Here is a 14485-nt window from a genome sequence, read left to right as displayed (position 1 = left end):
TAGCTACTGCCTCGGCCAGTCTGCGGAGCCATAGGTCAACTCTAGGAGTCAATGTTCCTTGTTGTTGCGTCGGTGCTGCATTTGCAGTTGCTGAGCACTTTGCGATGGCTCTGAAAGGCATCTATATTCTTTTCTTGGCGGCAGCTTCACTTGCGATGTTTAGCAAGTCCATAGCCTGGAAAATCGTAGCTGCGTAGGCATGTGCGTTTAAACATAAATTAGGCCCCAAGTCTCTTTACAAGCAGTGCAGAAAATGTTATTTCAGCTGGTGAGAAGGAACAGGCACTGTCCAACCTACTTACGGCAAAGAGCCCCACAATGAGAAGTAAGCACAGCAACACATGTCTTGCTATCTGCCGGTCTCCACTGTGCAGCTGCTGTTCTTCTTGGGACAGACGACAACTCTGGGAATTGCATCGACTTAAACATTCATGGGCTTTTAGAGGGGAAATTCAGAATTAGGACACATAGAATGAAATACACCAATTCCTGTCCCTTCAGTTAAGCATTACTTTATGGCCCTCATTCCGAGTTGATCGCTAGCTGCCGTTGTTCGCTGCGTAGCGGTCATTTAAAAAAACTGCAAAACTACTGCATGCGTATGGGCCGCAATGGGCATGCACGGCGTACGGGTACAAAGAGCATCGTTGTTTTGCACTGCTTCTAGCAACGATTCCATTCGCACAGCCGATCGCAAGGAGATTGACAGGAAGTGGGGTATCGGACGTCAATTTCCGGGACCTTCGTCGCAGGAATCATCGCACAGAATAAGTACAGTAACTACAGGGCTGGTCTTTTTTTTGCACAAAATGTTTTTGTACCACTCGGCTGCACACGCGTTCGCACTCTTGCATAGCGAAAAAAAACTCTCCTCCATGGGCGGCTACTATGCGTTTGCACGGCTGCTAAGAGTAGCTAGCGAGCGATCAACTCGGAACGAGGGCCTATGTTCGCTGACATTCTGGTCATTTTTCTTTTTTACCCTCAATGCTGTGCCAGAAGTACCAAGCATCTGTTACACTCACCTGGCCCATCTGTGTTCATTCGAAGTTTGATAGTGGTCACTTTTCTAACCAATCCACACATAAAGTATTAACATTTATCAGGCTAGAATTCTAGTAGCATAAAAAGCTGCACTTAAAGTAAATACTAAGATTACGCAGTTCTAATGTCAGTAAATGATCATGAAAGATGAGGTTTTTATATAGTGACAGAGCACACTGTATGATCTTAACAATCTGTATACTGTACCATCTTCGATGCTGGGAGCCTCATTTATATTCAGCCCAGTTGGCGACCCGACAGGCTGACAAGCATCACCGTTCTCCTGACCACATGCACAGATCTCTGCACAGAAGACACCACAGTGTTATTCCTGCCCCGTAGCCAAAGCATTAGATAGACCAAGTCCTTTCACCTTATTCACTACATATTCATAGGGCAGAAGTGTCATGTATTTCTTCTTGGCAATGTCACCTTCTTGCAGTGGGCGTCATCTTACTTGTGGCTAACCTCTCTGTAACGGGCGTCAGAAACATGTATCCAGTCTCTTGCATTACGCATACTTTTTAAACCTCTGAATGGAAGGAATTAAAGAAAGCATGCTGCTGGTCCTGCTTCTGGACTGTGCATCATTTGACCTTTTCTATACCATGATGGAAGGTCACGCAGCATATCTAATTGGGGGTGGGGATAGTGCACATAAAGCAACTTTTATGTGGCTACTAATAAAAAGGAGATTTATGGTAAGAACTTACCTTTGTTAAATCTCTTTCTGCAAGGTACACTGGATTCCACAGGGAATAACATCAGGGTGTTGGGTTGGATCTTGATCTGAGGCACCAACAGGCTAAAGCTTTGACTGTTCCCAGGATACCTTGCACCGCCTCCTCTATAACCCCACCTCCGTGCACAGGAGCTCAGTTTTGTTAACCAGTCCAATGCAGTAGCAGGTAAAAAGAGACAATAACAGTTTGTAGCCACAGCGAACCACACTCTCACAACAGGAGAGGGTACCAGCGGCTAATGCCATACAGATCCAAAGAAGCTAAGTGCGTCAGGGTGGGCGCCCTGTGGAATCCAGTGTACCTCGCAGAAAGAGATTTAACAAGGGTAAGTTCTTACCATAAATCTCCTTTTCTGCAGCGGGGTACACTGGTATTCCACAGGGAATAACATTGGGGATGTCCTAAAGCAGTTCCTCATGGGAGGAGACACACTGTAGCGGGCACAAGAACCCGGCATCCAAAGGAAGTATCCTGGGAGGCGGAAGTATCAAAGGCATAGAACCTTATGAACGTGTTCACTGAGGACCACGTAGCCACCTTGCACAATTGTTCAAAGGTCGCACCACGGCGGGCTGCCCAAGAAGGTCCAACAGACCGAGTAGAATGGACTTTGATGGTAGCAGGAGCAGGAAGTCCAGCCTGTACATAAGCATGTGCAATCACCATTCTAATCCATCTGGCCAAGATCTGCTTATTAGCAGGCCAGCCACATTTGTGAAAACCAAAAGAGAACAAAGAGAGAATCAGATCTCCTAAGCGAAGCTGTTCTTTTCACCTAAATACGGAGAGCCCGTACCACATCCAAAGACCTCTCTTTGGAGGATTAACCTGGAGAGGTTAAGGCCGGAACCACAATCTCTTGGTTAAGGTGGAAAGACGACATCACCTTAGGCAGATAACCAGGGCGAGTTCTAAGAACTACCTGGTCACGGTGAAAAATCAGAAAAAGGTGACTGACAGGATAAGGCACCCAAGTCTGAAACCCGTCTAGCAGAGGCGAAGCCAGCAAAAACCGGACCTTAAAAGTAAGCCATTTAATGTCCACAGACTCAAGAGGTTCAAACAGAGACTCTTGTAAGGCGTCCAGAACAACCGACAAATCCCAAGGAGCCACAGGAGGAACATAGGGAGGTTGAATCCGTAAAACACCCTGAGTGAATGTATGAACATCAGGCAGAGTCGCAATTTTTCTCTGAAACCATATCGACAAGGCAGAAATATGAACCTAGAGGGAGGCCAGACAAAGACCTAAGTCCAGGCCCTGTTGTAGGAATGCCAAAAGATTGGCAATACTGGACTTGAATGCATCAAAATTCTTAGCAGCATACCATGTGAAGTAAGAATTCCAGTCCCTAATAAATCCGAGCAGAAGCCGGTTTACGGGCCTTCAATATAGTTTGAATTACCGCCTCAGAAAAAGCTTTGGCCCTCAGTACTGAAGCTTCAAGAGACACGCCATCAAAGCCAGTTGGGCCAGATCCTGGTAGACACAAGGGCCCTGAACGAGGAGGTCTGGGAGCTGTGGAAGCAGAAGAGGACGCTCTATCGAGAGACCCTGCAGGTCTGAGAACAAATGCCGTCTGGGCCACGATGGAGCGATTAGAAGTAGTATTCCTCCTTCTTGCTTGAACTTCCGTATTACCCTGGGCAGGAGTGACACCGGAGGGAACACATACGGCAGCCGAAAGTTCCATTGAATTGCCAGTGCGTCCCCGAACGCTGCTTGAGGATCCCTTGTCCTTGCTCCGAAGACCAGAACCTTGTGATTGTGTCGACACGCCATCAGGTCTACGTCTGGTAGGCCCCACTTGTCCACTAGGAGTTGAAAGACTTCTGTATGAAGGCTCCACTCTCCGGCAAGTACGTCCTGACAACTGAGGAAGTCCGCTTCCCAGTTGAGGACTCCCGGAATGAACACTGCCGATATGGCTGGCAGATGGCGTTTCGCCCACTGAAGTATCCTTGACACTTCCCTCATTGCCATGCGGCTTCGAGTGCGCCTTGATGATTTATGTACGCCACTGTGGTGGCGTTGTCCGACTGTTCTTGAACAGGCCTGTTCTGTACTAGAGGCAGGGCTAGTGTCAATGCATTGAACACTGCCCGTAATTCCAAAATGTTTATTGGGAGGAGAGACTCCTCCCTGGTCCACCGACCCTGAAGAGAGTGTTGCTCCAACACCGCGCCCCAACCCTGTAGACTGGCATCCGTCGTCAGAAGGACCCAGTTGGAGATCCAGAAGGGACAACCCCTGCTCAATTGCTGGTCCTCTAGCCACCAGGTCAGTGACAGGCGAACCTCCGGAGTTAAGGAGATCATGTGAGTCCTGATCCGGTGAGGCAGGCCGTCCCATTTGGAAAGAATTAACCTCTGGAGAGGGCGGGAGTGAAATTGAGCGTACTCTACCATGTCGAAAGCCGACACCATGATGCCCAGTACTTGCATAGCCGAGTGTATCGACACACGTGGGCGGGATAGGAAGTGTCTTATATTGTCCTGAAGTTTCAGGACCTTCTCCGGAGACAAAAACAACTGCTGGTTGTGTGTGTCCAACAACGCCCCCAGGTGCACCATGCTCTGAGCAGGGACCAAGGGAGATTTCTTCCAGTTGATGAGCCACCCGTGGGCTTGTAGGAATTGGACCGTCCGTTCCAGATGACAAAGGAGAACCTCTGTTGTTCGCCAGGATCAACAAGTAGTCCAGATACGGCAGGATACTGATGCCCTGACGGCGGAGGAGAGCCGTCATGACCTTGGTGAAAATTTGTGGAGCCGTGGTCAGACCAAAAGGTAAGGCCTGGAATTGAAAATGTAGGTTGCCAACAGCAAACCTCAGGTATTGCTGATGCGACTTGGCAATAGGAATATGCAGGTAAGCATCCTGTATGTCCAGTGATACCATATAGTCCTCGGGTTCCAAAGCCAGAACAATAGAGCGAAGCGTTTCCATTAGGAATTTGGAAACTTTCACAAATTTGTTCAAAGACTTGAGGCTGAGAATGGGTCAAGAGGACCCATTTGGTTTCAGGACTAGGAACAGCGTTGAATAGTACCCCCTGCCTCTCTGAGCCAGAGGCACCAGAGCTATCACTCCTGTATCCAGGAGAGATTGTACCACCAAATGGAGAGTTTTTGCTTTCAACTGATCCAAAGGGATGTTTGTTGAGCAAAACTGGCGAGGGGGACGTTTCTTGAAAGAGATGGTGTATCCGTGAGTGACGACTTCCCTTATCCAGGCGTCCGAAGTGGTCTGTAACTGCACCTGGGCAAACCGTAGCAGTTAGCCTCCCACCCTGGGATCCCCCAGGGGGAGGCCCGCCCCGTCATGCAGCAGGCTTGTCTGTTTTGGAAGCAGGCTTATGGGCATCCCAGGCACGTGGAGGTTTGGGCTTAGTGGATTTGGAAGTGCGAGTCTGTTTCGGGTACGCCTGACCCTTTAATTTACTTGGAGGTCGAAAGGAACGAAAGGAAGTACTCTAAGCCTTTGGAGCCGAAGGAGTAGTACTAGGCAGACATGCAGTCTTAGCTGATGCCAAGTCAGCAACAGTTTTGTTGAGATCTTCCCCAAAAAATATATTTCCCTTAAAAGGGATCACCCCCAAGGTCTTTTTAGAGTCCAGATCTACGGACCGGGACCACAACCAGAGAATTCGGTGAGCCAGATTGGACGTAGTAGATGCTTTGTCCGCCAGGACACCTGCATCAGATGCCGCCTCCTGAATATAATGAGAGGCTGTAATAATATATGAAAGACATTGTCTAACATTAACAGGAAAATCAGACGATAGTTCCGCTTCAACTTCCTGAACCTAGGCTTCAATAGCTTTTGCCGCCCAAGAAGCCGCAATAGTGGGCCTATGCACAGCTCCTGCAAGAGTGTAAATGGACTTCAAGCAACCCTCCACACGCTTATCCGTCGGTTCCTTCAGCGAGGTGATGGTAGTGACAGGCAGAGCAGAGGACACCACCAGACGCGCAACTTGTGAATCCAATGTTGGTGGTGTTTCCCAATTTTTACTTAACTCTGCAGAGAGGGGATAACGAGCTATCATCTTTTTAGACAGGGAATATTTCTTTCCTGGAAATTCCCAGGATTCCTGACATATGCCAATCAAGTGGTCAGAATGGGGTAAAACTAATTTAGTAACCTTCTGACGGTTAAACTTATCTGGTTTCTTAGAGGTAGCTGGAGGCTCTTCGTCATCATCAATTTGAAGAATCAGCCTGATAGCCTCCAAGAGGTCAGGAACATCCACTTGTGACAGTGATTCCCCATCAGAAGCATCTGCATCAGTGTCTGATGGGTCAGTGTAAGTGCCATCTTCATCGGATGAAGTATCGGAAACATGTGTGGATTGTGAGGAGGTAATGGCCCGTTTAGATGACCCCTTGGTCTTAGGCGGGCGAGGGTTAGGATTTTGTTTAGCCAAAGACTGATTTAATTGCTGTAACTGAGAAGACAGGGTATCTGCCCATGGCGGATTAACTGCAGGGACAATATGTGGCTGTAATGGCACAGGAGGTACATAGGGCACAAAGGAGGCGCAAGTCTAGTTACCAGCGTAGTCAGTTAATTAGAGAAGGTAGCCCACGGCGAGTCTTTATTTGCCCCCCGATGCTGCAGACTGACTGTGGGGTATAGAACCCCCAGTACCTGAACTCTCAGCTGCTATGTATTCCTTCGGGTAATCTGTGGCGTCAGCACTGCCTGGTGCAGGATCAGCCATGGAGCTACCACCCCGTTTAGCAGATATTATTTGTAAGCGTAACCTTAGGGTGTAATAGTACAATGTAAGCAGACAAATTACCTGACAAAAAAAACCCTGTATAGTGTGACTACAAGCAGAGCACAAACAGAGGATTTAAGAGGTATGTGGTGACTGTAAAACACAGAGAAAAATACCAAATAAGTATATCCTGTGAAACACTATATTATATGAAAACTCTGACGCACTTTGCCCCCCTCAGGGTAAAGAATATAGGGATCGCAATATGTGTGGGATACACGGAATGGAGATCACACAGCAGCTATTGGCACACACACAGTCACATGTACAATGCAGAAGTTATTACAAACAACAATAAAACTGCACTGGACTAGAAATACTAAGTAATTTCACTACTAAGTAAAGCTATATAGATATAACAATGCACAGTAAAGAGTGGATGTATATCCCAGGGTACTTGTACTAAAAATATAACTGAAAGTATGCACTTGTTCTTAACTAACACTGTCTAACAGACATGTAGAATACTCAAATGTCCTGTAAATGCACAGTGCGGATGATGCAGGCGGCTTTACAGAGGAGACATTGCCCAGCAGTCCCAGAATCAGCTCAGTATGTGTGAAATGGCGCCCAAATGCGGACAGGGAGTGAGGGAGACAGAGAGATGCAGCTCCAGGGCGGGAACATTTGCAGTAAATGGCGCCTGGGGCTGAGGGAGGGGCTACAGGTCAGAGCCTTATCCCCTTGCTGGACTTCCCCACCGGGTACTGTGGGCCTTAGTAAAACTGATTTTTATAGAATCCGATCTGTGCCCTTGCCCTGGTGGTCTAGTGGGGTCCCTGTATGGCCACAGTGTCCACACCGACACGCGCGGTTCGTCTCCAAGAGATCGCGCCGGATCGTGATTTCCAGCGGGTCCCGCCTGGGGGAACGCCTCACCTCCTCCCTTGACGCGATCCTGGAGAGTAGCGGCAAGTGTGTGTGCCCTAAAGAAAACCGGAGCCCTCCGCTGTAAGTACCCGGCAACCAGGGCGCGGGAGTATACAGCGCCGCCGGGGGAGGTGAGGGAGCCGCAGCACGATATGTCAGAATGACATATAGCACTTGTAAGTGCCTATGCTGCGGCCCTTGAAGTATTCTATCTTCTGTAAAAGCTCTTTTCAGGGCTGCCTAGCGCAGCCGTCCTTGTTAGCTGCCTGCACTGCAGGCACCAACTAACAAACTGAGCTCCTGTGCACGGAGGCTGGGTTATAGAGGAGGCGGTGAAAGGCATCCTGGGAGCAGTCAAAGCTTTAGCCTGTTGGTGCCTCGGATCAAGATCCAACTCTACATCCCGATGTTATTCCCTGTGGAATACCAGTGTACCGGTGGAGGCATTTGGCAAGATCAGTGTATCCAACTACTGACACATGGGGTACTTCAGTGATGTGTGTGGACATTGTGTAGTAAGTGGGGGCTTGGGGGGAATTTTGGAGCAAGTGGGGAATCTGAGTGGCAGAAGTATTCTGGATGAGCGATGAGAGAGTACAAAGGTCAACATGTGGCTTTTTTATTAAAGGAAATGTGCAGCCCTTTAGTAAGTTGGAGTTTACTAGGTTCTCTATCACTGACAGTGGATGTTAGAGAGTTGTAGTAACATGTACAAGAAGCTGACTAGACTGTGCTACTATTCCAACGGGTATGGGACTCAAGGTCGACACCTATTGGTTGACAGTGGCTAGGTCGACACTAGAAATAGGTCGACACTGCCATTACTGTAGGTTGACATGAGTTTTTCATTTTTTTGGGTGTCGTTTTCTTCGTAAAGTGACGGGAACCCCAATTAGTGCACCATGTCAACTCGCATGGCTTGCCTGGCTCGCCTCGCTCACCATGCCTCGGGCAAGGTGCCTTGCTGTGTTCGACACAGGTTACCGTTCCCAATCGTAGTCCACGTGGATCGTAAAGTATGAAAAAGGGCACAAAAAGAAGAAAAAAAATGTGAAAAACTCATGTCGACCTTTTTTTGAATACACCTAATGGTCGTGTCGACCTATTTCTAGTGACCTATTTAATGTCGACCTAATGGGTGTCGACCTAAGTGGTGTCGACCCAGAGTCCGGATACCATTCCAACAATGGCCACAATATAAAATGACACCAAATGCAAACAGAAGTTCTCAAAATAAATATAGAACTTCAAAATAAAAGCAACAAAAAATAGGATTTTAATACCTACCGGTAAATCCTTTTCTCTTAGTCCGTAGAGGATGCTGGGGTCACCAGTAGAACCATGGGGTATAGACAGGATCCGCAGGAGACATGGGCACTTTAAGACTTTGAAAGGGTGTGAAATGGCCCCTCCCTCTATGCCCCTCCTCCAGACTCCAGTTATAGGAACTGTGCCCAGGGAGACGGACATTTCGAGGAAAGGATTTATTGTTAAACGAAGGGGAGATTCATACCAGCTCACACCTCAAGCATGCCGCAGAACATGGCATTCAACAGAACACAGGCCAACGGCATGAACAATTTGCAGCAATATGCTGACAATAAACGTAACACAACCTGTGTGTAATCAGAACTATTAACTGCAGATACAGTACGCACTGGGACACCCAACCTTGTTGGGAGCATACAGAACAAACAGAGCCTTTGTTTTCCTAATCTGAGCCGTTCTGGCGACATAAATCTTCAAAGCTCTGACCACATCCAGAGATTTTGACTCAACGAAGGCGTCAGTAGCCACAGGAACCACGATAGGTTGGTTTATGTGGAAAGAGGAAACCACCTTCGGTAAAAATTGCTGACGTGGGGGGCGTGGCCTGGACGGGCATGGAGTAGCACTTGCAGTGTGCAGCTCTCCAGCCGTTTGATCCTGAATTAATATCCTATATTCCCCCCCTGGGTCCACAGCTGTGACCATCGACTTGTGAGTGTCTCCTGCCCCCCCTGGAGTGAGTTCAAGCAGGCTGCGGCTGTTACCTGATGCCCTGGAGCCCTGCTTGATTCGTGCTGAGCCGGCGCTGCCTCGTGTCTCCCCCTGCCCGGAAGTCCGGCTCCTGTGGTGCTCCGTCGCCCGCTGCGGCCAGCCGTTCCCGCTGGGGGACGGGAGTGTGGGACTCTCCTCTGCCGCCCTGTCGATCTGCGGATCTCAGATCCAGTGTGCCTGCGCTGCCCGGCTGCCGTGGACTCTCGCCGCCTGGGGAACCGGAAGTGCGGCTCCCGCTATCCGCCGCCGTCCGCTGAAGCTGACTGGGGGACTTGGTTGCCGGAGCCTCTAGCTGTGCCTCTAGCCGGAGCCTCTGGCAGTGCAGCTGTCCTATATGAAAACCCCTGCCTATGCGGCCATTTTCAGGACACCTGGCTCCTGTCCCCTTCCAGACTGGGACCCTGATATGTGAGATACGAGCCACCACTGTGAGGGCTATTAGTAATATTCGTGCTTGGAGCTGTGTCAGTGAGCTGCATATAATCTATCCTCCCCCCCCCCCTGCTTCGTTCCTCCGGCTTGTCGACCCTGCCTCTATTATAAGTAAAGTGAGCGGATCTGCTGAGCCTGGGGGTTGGCGTCAGGGGACGGATCCCTTGCAACCCACGGTTCTGTTCGGGGGAGACGGTCCCTGCCCCCCCTGATACCTTCAGCGGACATTTTGCTTTTCACTTGGAATCTCAAACCCTGCTGCCTATTTATACATATCTATATCCTCTTTCACGCCGCTAGTCGCTGTGTGGGGTGGTGGTGCGGGCGCCCCCCCCTGCCTATATTTGCTTTGATATACCCGGTCGACTGGAGGGAGTGACACCGTGCTGTCCAAAATGGTGAAAGGCCGCCAGACTGGAGCGGCGGCGGGAGCAATGGATAAGTTTGTCCGTAATCCTGGATCTCAGCAACAGAGGGGAGAGACTGTAAGATCTGAGGCATCACCCCCATCTCCTGCATATAGTTCCGCCTCCTCTGACCCTCCAGATGCCGCACTACAGAGAGTGTTGGATGCTGTGACCGCCAGCGAGGCACGTCTGGCTGACAAAATTGGGCAGGTGCAGTCGGACCTCTCCATTATTCATCAAGACCTGCAGCGGGTTAGGGAGAGAGTGGGAGAGGCAGAGACCCGTATATCCAATGTTGAAGACTCTGTCGGTCCGCTGGGCCGTCACACCGATGTGTTAGAATCTCGGATGACGGATGTGCGCAAAAAGCTGACAGACATGGAGGGACGTCTGCGACGTAATAATGTCCGCTTCGTTGGCCTGCCCGAGAAGGAGGAGGGCTCCGCTCCCGAGGAGTTTCTCGTGAAATGGCTCCGGGACGCCTTTGGATCTGAGGAGTTCTCGCCATACTTCTCAGTTGAACGGGCTCATAGAGTTCCACTGCGCCCATTGCCCCCAGGGGCTCCACCCCGCACCTTTATTGCTAAGTTTCTCCATTTCCGTGACCGTGACATAGTGTTACGGCTGGCTCGTACCAAAGGCCCTTTGAAATGGAACGGGGCGCCCATATCTGTGTTCCCGGACTTTGCGGTGGATGTACAAAAAGATAGGGCTCAATTCCTGCCTGTTAAGAGGAGACTCCGTGAACTTGACCTGCCATATGCCATGCTCTTCCCATCTCGGCTGCGGGTGGTGGCTGATGGTGAAACAAAATTTTTTGCAACTCCTCGTGAGGCCATGGTATGGCTGGACAGACGGTTTCCGGCGAGACGGGCCCTTGCGAATCCTTGAACACCCGGCCTAACTCTGGAGGCAGACTTTCTCCGGTTCCCCCTTTTTTGTTTTCCTTGCTGTGTATTTTACCTGTTGTGTTCATATAAGCTAGTCACTGCAAGGCGGTAGGATGTGGGAGGGTCTGATTGATACTGATGACCATTTTATTCCCCACTACTCCGCTCCTGAGATTGGGACGGGTTGTGTGGTTGCTCATTTGCCTGCTCGGATATCTCTGTTATGTGGTTTTTGTATTTTTATTCATTCATTTAGTTTTTTTTGTTTTTATGCTCGCCTCTCCCAGGGGGGGAGGGCGGGAGAGGGCTGCATATATGGTTTGCTATGTTTGTTTCTCTGATATCCGTATATGTTTCGCTTTGTGTATTAGGTTGACCCAGGGGGTGGACCTCTATAATCTCCCCTCAATTTTATGGAGGGGGGCGGTAATCGGTGGCTGGTGGCTGCCTCTATATTTTGTTCTCTCCCGAGGGTCATTATATTCTTGGCCCCGATTGCGGTGCGTTTGCACTAGCTAATGGTGCTACGAAGTATTGTTTATTTTTTTCTTTAGGTGTTTGTATTTTGTTTTGGGATCCAAGTATGCTGCATGTTGGGGGTGGTATACAGGGAGGGGGGCAGGGAATAGTTTCGGGTTGTACTTATTTTATGTGTTGCAGTTTATGTTGTGTATGTATGTGGATCGCAGCTGCATTATTTAAGCATTGGCGCGCGGCGACTGCGCTTCTGCGTGGCGGGCGTGGCCGGCCGCGGGGGATTGCGCTCATTACACTCCTGACGTCCTATGGCTGGGCTTAGAATGTTATCATGGAACGTGAGAGGGCTCAATGATAAAGTCAAGAGGTCCCTGGTACTCCGACAGATTAAACATTATGCCGCTGATATTGTCTGCCTCATGGAGACTCACCTGGTGGGTAGTAAGATTTTATCCTTGAAAAGACCCTGGGTGGGATGGGCATACCACTCCACGCACACTTCTGCCTCTCGTGGTGTTTCAGTCCTTATTAGGCGGACCGTCCCCTTTGTGCTGGAGTCTATACAAACGGACCCCTGGGGGAGATATGTGTTTTTGAAATGTAGACTATTTTATGTTCCTGTCCTCCTTCTAGCTGTATATGTGCCCCCCCCTCCTTATTCCCCTGATGTTCTTAAGAAGGCTGCTGGGTTCATGGCCTCATCCCCCGGGATCTCCGTTATTTGCCTGGGGGACTTCAATTATGTGCTAGATGCGGCGAAGGACAGGCTCTCTATGTCTTCATTCGCAGCATGTCCTGGGAACTCCGTTTTTTGGGCCTGGTTGATCCTTGGAGATTGAGACACCCGTCTCTTAAACAATACTCCTGTTTTTCACACTCTCATTCTTCGTTCTCCAGGATTGATCTGGCCCTCCTCTCGAACGACATGGTGCCCCGGGTTAGTGGTATTAGGTACGAGACTAGGGGTATCTCTGACCACTCCCCCTTGTCCTTTACCTTAGACTTTAACTGCTCTAGAGGCCAAGCTGTATGGAAATTTAATCCATTCTGGCTTGTACATATGGGGGACGGCTCGGACTTGGTGGCTGCATGGCGGGAATTCTTTGAACTAAATAGTGCTGAAAAATCTATCTCTATTCTATGGGACACGTTTAAGGCCTTTCTGAGGGGGAGTTTGATTAAAAGGGTGTCTAGTCTGAAGTCATTTTATAGGCGGCGGGAGGTGGAGTTGGAGGCCCGGAGTGTCGCTGCAGAATTACAATATTTACAAGATTCTTTGAACAGTTCTAGGCTAGCCTGGTTGTCGGCTCAGAAGGAATGGAAGGATTATCTGATGGAAAAGACTCAGCATAGACTCCTTTTCTCCTCCCATACATTTTACGCTACTGGTGATAGGCCCGGGTCATACATGGCCTCCCTGGCCCGAGGTGATAGACCTACTGGTGTTGTGCTAGAGATTGTGAACTCTGTTGGTATTCCCCTGACACAGACTCCGCAAATGGCGGCTGAATTTGTATCTTACTATAGCCGTTTATATGAATCCAAACTGGATTGTACTTTGTCACAACTGAATGATTATCTAGACGGGGTTTGCTTCCCCACTTTGTCCAGCGAGGCTTGTGCTATGTTAGAGGCGCCTATCTCCTCTGATGAAATTGTGGCAGCCGTGAGGGCCTCCCCTGGTGGGAAGGCCTCAGGCTTGGATGGCATACCTTCCGAGGTCTATAAGCATCACTTGGATTTCTTTGTTCCCCGTCTACTTGAGTTGTATAGTCAAATCTTCACACAGGAATCTCTCCCTCCATCCATGGCGGAGGCAGTGATTGTGGTTCTCCCCAAACCTGACAAAGATCTTAGGAAAGTCGAGTCCTATCGCCCTATATCCCTCTTACCCACTGATATTAAAATTTTGGCCAAGGTGCTGGCGGGCAGATTAAATGCAGTTATTTCTCATATAATACATCCGGATCAGACGGGATTTATGCCCACTAAATCGACTTCCATTAATCTTAGACGTCTGTATACCCTCCTACAGATTCCCCATAGGGACCCTTCCTCCTCCATAGTCGTTTCTTTGGATGCCGCGAAGGCTTTTGATTCTGTGGAGTGGGATTATTTGTGGGAAGTTATGCGCAGATTTGGCATAGGCCCAAACTTTATTAAATATGTTCAATTACTATATTCCTCTCCATCGGCGAGGGTTGCGGTGAATGGCTTTGTATCCCACTCCTTTCCTCTATCTAGGGGTACACGACAGGGTTGCCCACTATCTCCTACTCTGTTTGCCATGGCCATTGAGCCCCTTGCGTGCCTCGTGAGGGCGGATGTGGGGATCTATGGCTTTAAAGTGGGTGCCCGTGAGGATAAGGTGGCCTTATACGCCGATGATATTTTGATGTTTGTGGATCGCTATGCGGAGTCTATGCCTAAGATCTTAGAAGTTATTACTGGATTCGGGCGTTACTCTGGGCTCCTAATTAATTGGGAAAAATCCTCTATCACCCCACTTCAGGGTGAAGTCCCCTCCGCCCCGTTAGTAACTCTCCCGCTGCGGTGGGTGGACTCCTTCAAATATCTAGGCATCTGGGTGTCTAATGATCCTCAGAAATTCTCCCCCCTGAATATCACTCCTCAAATTACGTATCTCCGTACCCGGGTGAAGGCCTGGGGGAAGTTACCTTTAACGGTTACGGGAAGGGTTAACATGGTTAAAATGGTTTTTCAGCCCAAACTCCTGTATGTCCTGCAGCACTCCCCCGTTTATATTCCGCAGAAGATTTTTAAACAAATAAATG

The 14485-nt window shown here is 49.3% G+C and overlaps 1 protein-coding gene across 3 annotated transcripts in view; it reads right to left on the bottom strand.

Moving 5' to 3' along the window:
* GPR155 (G protein-coupled receptor 155) overlaps positions 1-14485 on the bottom strand; it is a 187653-nt gene that overhangs the window by 37207 nt on the left and 135961 nt on the right. For all 3 annotated transcript variants that reach the window (XM_063933431.1, XM_063933432.1, XM_063933430.1), the window contains exons 11-12: positions 1252-1347; positions 303-436 (exon numbers count right to left, since the gene is read on the bottom strand). In XM_063933431.1, coding sequence (XP_063789501.1) covers positions 303-436; positions 1252-1347 — 230 coding nt within the window. The remainder of the gene's footprint in view (positions 1-302; positions 437-1251; positions 1348-14485) is intronic.

Source organism: Pseudophryne corroboree, chromosome 7 (genome assembly GCF_028390025.1).
Source record: "Pseudophryne corroboree isolate aPseCor3 chromosome 7, aPseCor3.hap2, whole genome shotgun sequence".
In the NCBI taxonomy this organism is placed as follows: domain Eukaryota; kingdom Metazoa; phylum Chordata; class Amphibia; order Anura; family Myobatrachidae; genus Pseudophryne; species Pseudophryne corroboree.
The sequence above is the reverse complement of the archived record's forward strand: the minus strand, read 5'-3'. Positions and strand labels throughout refer to the sequence as shown.